This window comes from Hypomesus nipponensis, chromosome 6, assembly GCF_054491055.1.
Source record: "Hypomesus nipponensis isolate SF chromosome 6, ASM5449105v1, whole genome shotgun sequence".
Taxonomy (NCBI): Eukaryota; Metazoa; Chordata; class Actinopteri; order Osmeriformes; family Osmeridae; genus Hypomesus; species Hypomesus nipponensis.
This window is the reverse complement of record NC_140366.1, coordinates 15,519,890-15,527,369: the sequence shown is the minus strand read 5'-3', so window position 1 is coordinate 15,527,369 and position 7,480 is coordinate 15,519,890. Positions and strand designations below refer to the sequence as shown.

The 7,480-nt window shown below is 39.8% G+C and overlaps 1 protein-coding gene across 1 annotated transcript; it reads left to right on the top strand.

Annotated features, from left to right (window-relative positions):
• Positions 1 to 3,009: 3,009 nt before the first annotated feature.
• Positions 3,010 to 6,453, top strand: katnbl1 (katanin p80 subunit B-like 1). Its single transcript, XM_084700146.1, has 10 exons — positions 3,010 to 3,168; positions 3,978 to 4,105; positions 4,230 to 4,267; positions 4,472 to 4,748; positions 4,894 to 5,009; positions 5,114 to 5,164; positions 5,278 to 5,367; positions 5,450 to 5,554; positions 5,684 to 5,777; positions 5,892 to 6,453. The coding sequence occupies exons 2-10, from the start codon at positions 3,989 to 3,991 to the stop codon at positions 5,922 to 5,924; spliced, it is 921 nt and encodes a 306-aa protein (XP_084556272.1). The 5' UTR covers positions 3,010 to 3,168; positions 3,978 to 3,988; the 3' UTR covers positions 5,925 to 6,453.
• The last annotated feature ends 1,027 nt before the right edge of the window (positions 6,454 to 7,480 follow it).

Genomic DNA, 7,480 nt, shown 5'->3' with positions numbered 1-7,480 from the left:
CTGCCATTTTCTCGCTGCTCACAGATGTTTTGAGTGCCTGTAGCGTTCCTTCGTGACTGTTAAGCGGTCTCTATAGTTGTTGTTGTGAGCAAATCTGTCTTTGCTAAACAGTTTTGTTTGCTCTGGGTCAGCTCTCATCTCCTTCACATGACCAAGTCTGTCAACAAAAGAAAAACTGATTGCGGACCAACTTTTAAGACATATTGTAACATGACATATTTCTCCTAATCACTTCCTTTCCAGTGGTATGAAGAAAAGCATATTGTCTATAGAAGGTAAAGGGACGCCTATAATTGAATCAGCCATAATCTAATCTGAATGGATTGTCTGACCTGCTTCAATAGCAATCACAGCCATCATTCCCTAAACAAGCATTGGATACAAAGCTGATTCTTTTCTGACAATATAATCAAGTTGTAAATAAATAAGTGATCCTTTCACATTACAAAAGGATGCATCTAGAACATCTAGATGTACTTTCTGGCAAGAAAAGCAACAACCACTTTGCTAAGGGTAAGTATATAAATGTGGCAACTCTGTGGAGCTTGTAAAAGGTACAATGTTCTGGGTGCCTGTACCATAATGAGACAGAAAGACCAGGATTTCAACCATCCGTTTGTGGTCCCATCCTTTAGATTCCTTTGGGTTTGTGGTCTGTAACTCCTAAGTCCTCCACCCTGGTAAGCACTTTGTGTGGAGAACAGAGAGATGCTGTATGGAGCACCGCTCCAAACAGGGTAATATAAACAGATACTACTGATATCAAGCTCTGAGGGCTGGATAGCAAAACTAAGAGAAACAAGTTTTTGCATTTCACCTCGTCCTTGATGTTGGACTCGCACAGAGACAATGTGATTGCATAAGGAGGTGCAGAGAGGCAGAAAAAGAAAGATTAGGGTTGTAAAGATGATTATCCTCAGATTGTCCAATGGTTTGCCTTGATAAACGAAGGCTTTCAGGTCATTTCAGTCCTCGGTATGTTAAAGACTGGCTCTTTCACTCCGCTGATTAGTTCATTAGTTGATTTCCATTCTTGTAGATCTGGCTGAACATCCTAGGGGCTGAACAGTATTTGACTTTAGGCCACTCAGTCCAATGAAAATAATTACAAAAATCTGTGAGGTGATTTACGGGTGCCCTGCAGCAGAATGAGAGACGATTAAATAATGTCCTTTTGAAATGGTTTATAATGCCTTAGTGCACTGAATACTAGACGCAGGGTTCGTGTTTTATTCATCGCAGCAAGACGTGTTATTATAAAAAGGGTATTTTGTGGATCCGGTGACACTGTTCGATTCATTTACAGACAGACACAATTGCTTTAAATTGACATTATGCTCATTTTAATCACAGCATTCTTTCGCACTTACAAGATCACATAGGTCTCATGAATCTCTAAATTCTCAAGGCAATTGTTATAAAATACAGTTTAAAGCTCAAAATGTTTGTTTTGAAACTGCCACTTGCAAGTCCTGTACTACTTAGCTATAATCACATCCTGCTTAAAACTTCTTAGCCTAAAGGACCTCACGGAAGTTCCAGGCAAATATTCCAAACTTTGGAATTTAATAAGCTGCCTGTTTAATCTGAATTAAAATCCATCTTTTTAAAATGTAAATCTTTTAATACTCTTACTGGATATGTGGGTGGTATAGTCTTTGAGGAGATCTGATTCACAAGCTACGTTTATTTCAGTTAATTGTTTTCTATGAGAGAGAAGAAAGATTTGTTTCAGGAGACGGCACATTACTCCCCCCCCCCCCCCCTGTTTTTTCTTAGTCAGCTTTATAAAGCTTTGAGAATTAGTCTGACCCCTCTGTTTGGGTGCTGTAAAGACATTTATCCAATAACGTATATGTCAGAAACAACATCGATAATAATACATTATAATACAATGTCATTCAATCGGTCCTCTTAAAGCATTGTGTGCTTCAGTTTGTAACACAGTAAACAAGGTGAAGGCTTTATACATGATGGCTAGACCTCCCTGTGGTCTGGTATACATTACAAAACAACGTATTAGTAAATGGGGATTTGTCTGCCTTGTTTACAGCATGTCCCTCATAATACAGTTCATAACAGATGTTTTATCTTGAATGACTGGTGTGTTTGTGAAACCAGTCCGTCATGTGTACAGGACTGCAGTGTACTATTCCTTGTACTGCTAATAATATCTCTGCTTTAAACGTGATCCTAATTCTCTGTTCATGATTGCAATAACTGGTACCTAAAAATGTATCTCTGAAGCAGCCAACCACGTACACCCAGCACGATTCAAATCTTGTTGTTTTAACAAAGGAGTGTTAGCAGGAAAAGGCCCAACTATAAGGACACTATTTCCACAAAGCATGGTGGGCACTTTACCGCAGACATACCAATTCAAACCGTTGAAATGGATCTATTTAAGATAAATTGCTGTGATTAAAATCAATTTTGGTTTGTTTTTACAATGTGTTCAAATGGTACTGTGTTTCTATTTATGATATCTGAAAATAGATTGGGGGTGCAGCTGAATAAACCAACCGACTCAATGGTGGAATTGGTATGTGCATAATATGTGGCTGTCTGAGACTCAAAACTGCACATTTTCAATCAAAATGTTATCAGATACATAGTTCCCCACAAACTCTGAATGTGGAAAGAAAAATATTTGAAATCGAATAACTTGTCATCAGAGAAATATGATTTGTGAATGTTTATTCCCTAGCCAGAGACCAAGTATTATTTCTTCAGAATAACAACCTCAGGAAGGCAGTTGGTCTTCAATAACATCCAATTTGACAATTTAATAGACGTGTCTGGGTCATGTGATGTAAGAATAAATAAACCCTTTATACAGTAAAGGTAACAAGCATTTTCTGAGTGAATGAGTGTTTTTTTTTATGATTGACTGAATTAGTTTGTGATTGGTTAGGCCCAGAAGACTCTTCGTTGTAGTATTATATTTTAACCACTAGATGTCAGTAAAAAAAATTCCTTTGCTGATATCAATCCCACAATCCTTGCAAGTGATGTGTATTCATTTGAATGGCAAAAGCTGTCTCTGGCTAGATTATTACCAAAGACATCTGCAAGTTAACAGGGAGTTTGGAGACAGATAACTTCTGAGTCATCATCAAATGTACATTCGTATTTAGGGAATTGAAAGACGCTTCGCAAAATGTGACGGTTAGTAAACCAAATATCTTGAACATTATCATTTGTAGTTGGCTAGTTTTATTCAACTAGCTAGCTACTAGGTGCTAGAAAGTTAGCTTGCTAATCTAGCACGCAAACAAGCCATATGTTTCCTGAAAATTCCCAAGCAAGCTAGCTAACGTCAGCTAGATAGTTTAACCTCGCTTTACTCTATCGGACTACTTGGATAACAAGCCATAATTTTACATTATTGTTTTGGTTGCCCGTACTTAATCACATATCAAACGGGCAAGCTATAAAGGCCATCCGTCTGCTTTCATAGTCAATAAATTGTTAGTGCCATTCAAGGATGCTAGCTAGCTAACTCTACGTACGCAGCAGCTGACTACAAGCTACAGTAGTTAGCTAGTCAACTAGCTTTAGTTAGCTACACTACTCGGACTGGATATAGCGTTTGTGCTAAATGGACAAAACCTTGCACCGATCTACGGTATTATGAGAAACGTATTTGGTTGACATTACCATTATATTGCTTAGCAATGATCGCAGATCAAAAATCAAGGCTATTTAGACCCTGCTAGAGTAGAGCAAGGCCACTTGCTAACTTAATAAGACGGTTGGGTGTGCCCTGCCTGTAGCTAGCTCGCTACTTCACATGCACCAGGCTTGGAACATGACTGTTGTGACAACAAAGCTACGTGGAGGCATTTGCAGCACTCAGATCACTATTGTTTTTGTCATTGTTGCTTTTACTTCAGGTCTACTCAGTATATCAGGTTGGCCACATATCGGAATTGTATAACTTGTCGATGTAAAAGGAACATTTTGTATTGTTCAAGGTTTCTCAACTATGGCCACTGGAAATCAGGATGGGCAAAAGAGGAAGTTCGACAGGCTCAGCCAAGCCATGCCTCACGCTCTGTGTATGCCCAATCTGCATTCTGTTACTGAACAGACCATGAAGAAGGTGGGTGGGTCTGGAGGAACAGACCTTTTTTGCTTAGCACAATACAACAAAAAAAGTGTCATACTACGGTTAACAGTTTATGAAAACACTAGGAGTGCTTTTATCGCTTATCCTTTTGTTTTAGGTGGATTATTATAATAAGGAAGATATAGATAAAGACAGGTGAGTTTTTAAGGCTCACGTCCACACGGCTTTTCATCTAATGCATTCTCTGCATCCCCAGTTAAGATGCTGTGACTCATTGGACCACCGACGCATCTTTCCATGCCAACAATCTACCATGTCTGTCTTCTAACCCTAACCATCTGGACCCTCACACCTCTGCCCCTTCACCCAGCCTCTGTTGTGTCCCCTCTCGCACGGCAGATTCACATTGACACGCGTCGTCCATATTCCTGGCAAAGTGAAGCGAGTTTCGGTGTGCAAGAGGAAAGCGCGCCAAGCGGCGTTGAGCTCGGCGGCGTTGTGCAGGGTGCCCCGCGCGGGCCTGTCCTGTCACATGGCCAACAAAGAGAATGAGCTGATGAGTGAAGACGTTGAGGGCGATGTACACCACAATGACAACTGCGGGTTCCCTGTGAACTCTGCAGAGGCCCCCAAGATGACTGAGCCCGGCTCCAAGTGCAGTGACTACTTTGCTGAGGTAAACTCTCCCTCCTCAGGGAAGAGCCGGGCCTTGACTCGGATGGGATTCGTGTTGTTTTTGTCACGGGTGAAGAGAATTGTATCGCGCGTTCGTTTTGTTTTTATGTCCTAATTTTCTGTGCATCTTTCTGCTGTTTTGATAGTTATCGAAAGACCATGAAGCTATGACGCACGTGTTGTTTGGAAGGAATCTGCGACTCAATGTAGCCCTGACACTTTGGCGTCGAAATACTAGTGAACTTGTGGCATACCTGATAAGGTAAATCCACTTTTTTTGTGTGTGTGTCCAGTTTTACAATGATCAGAAATAATATTGCCCTACCTTGCTGTGTCTGAACACGAACGTTGTTTTTCATTGAACAGAATCCAAGATACTGGGGTGCTTCTTGATTGTCTACCCATTATAACAAAAAAGTGAGCATCAGTCATTGTACTTGTTTTGGTTCTTTATTTTATTGTTTTCATTTATCAAAAGGGACATTAAGCGTATAAACGCCACTAAGCACATTCTTTTTTTCTTCCTTCAGCCTTCAGAGTGACACACCATGCATTTCACTTGGCTGCTGTGTAGACCTACTGCCACAAGTGAAAACAATCCTTGCCAGCAAACATGAAGAGTAAGCTGAAAAACACCACACTCGTGTTATTCATCATCTGCCTGGATCCTGAATTCTGATATATAATGTCATCCTTTTCCAGAAACTTGATTGTGGGTTTGCACTGGGTGCAATCTGTAATCAAAAGGTGGTGGCCAGAACTCTCCGCAAATGGCAATACACTAAAGGACAGCTTCTCAGAAGACAAGTATGCTCTTGCTATGCATTTTTGATACACGTGTCTACTTTTCTGCTTTGCCAAGCCTACATATTCATTGGGTGAAAAGGATTTGTATGATGACTTACTGTTATTGTCATTGCTCTTACATCATTGCAGGAACCTTCAAGCCATGAGGCAGCAGCTGAAAGAATGTTGGGAGGATGGAACCCAGCTTAGTTCAGTTCCAGGAACTACAGGAGAGATAGCAAAGGTGGACTGCTGCAGTTTCGTGTTGCAGATTATTTGCTTATTATTAGCATGTTTATGCAGATTCATATCTCACCCATTGTCACCCTCACTGATCTTCATTATTTTTTATTTACAGACCATAGAGTCCTACCTGTCACAGCTTCACTGACATAGTCCTGTCTAGCACTGAAGAGGGGGAGACCACTACTGCCGGACAGAGTATGGTTTAACTTCGATTTGGAAGCCAGAGAAACTGACTCAAAAGTGGTCTATGCTCAACTGGAAACCTGTTTCCTGTCGGGATTGACGAACTGAGCTATTCAGACACGGCTTCAATCAACACAGTTTTGAAGGACATGGGAGCCGTTTCGGCACACCAGGAATGACTGCTTCACATTGAAGTGGATCGTCGCGGCATACAATCTATCTCCATGAGACTGCTTTCAGGCCGTTTCATCACGTGCCCAGCTCGGTTTCAACACAGCACTCTAGCTAGCCTCAGTGTGCAACTACACCTGTGGTTACAGCAAAGGCCCTCTTGATTTTCACTTGTTTCCTGAATCATTAACTTGAAACTCACTGCAGTCTTAAGTTATTAGCGCCTCCGGTTTTTTGCCTGTTTGTGAATGATGTTTGACTGTGCAATGTAAATACATTGATTATTTTAATCACCTTGAAAATAAAAATTCCTAAATCTGGATAGATTTTTGATGGTTTATCAAAATGAGTAAAGGCAATTAATACTACAGAAAGCGGTGCTAATATGTGGTAAACTAGTTTTGATTATAAACTATTTCTGAAAGATTGATTTTGGATGCAGAGTAGGGGGTAGGGTTGTAAATACTAGGAACATCTATACTCTTCAATGTAGGCCTATGCTATGTATTCATATTATATTTTGTGACTACTGACCGCTGCTGGTCATCGTGAGTCAACTTCAGAGATGTTCCCTTGACATCTTAATATTTTCTGATAGCTTGATAACTTATGTTAAGGTGCTTTTTTTAACAGTACACATTCACTTTGGTCCCAGATATGTTCCCCCAGATGCTGCCAATTAGGTAAGTAGCCCTTTTAGAACTTTCCATCTTCAGTGAATCACTGATGTTAACAATATTTTTCCTATATGTAAAGCTGGGTCATTTAATCCTACAAATGATCTTGCTCGGGACAAAACGTGGCACAGGTGAAGATGCACAGTCTCTGATCTCTTTTGTAGGCTATTTGTGTTTTTGCCTGTAGATGGAGGACATGTTTTAAACCTTTTAAAACCTTTAAAATCTTTTTGTTAAAAAAAAAATTAACTTTCGAAGAAAAAAGAATCGAAAACCTTTTATTAGAAAATATTTTTTCAACCTTTCTAAACGTTTTTTTCCACACGAGGAAGGAGACGAAAGGAGAGGAGAGAGGTTTGTGGAAATGAGAAGCCTAAAAAAAGAGTAAAGCAGAGAGGATCAGAGTAGTACAGTCCTCATCACGTAGCCTATTCATCAATCTTTCGAAACTTTTTTTTTCTACTTTTCGAAACTTTTTTCAAACCCTCTTTTTGAAAATATTGTTTCAATCTTTCAAAACTTTTTTTCACACAAATCACGAAACTGCGTTTCTTGTTACCTTCTGCCTTGCTTCATGGTAGCTTTGTAGACTAGCAAGTTTGTTGTGCCTTTCTGCATAACTAAATACTGCCTTTTCACTTTATTTCTGATGTTTTATTTGTCAGATAAA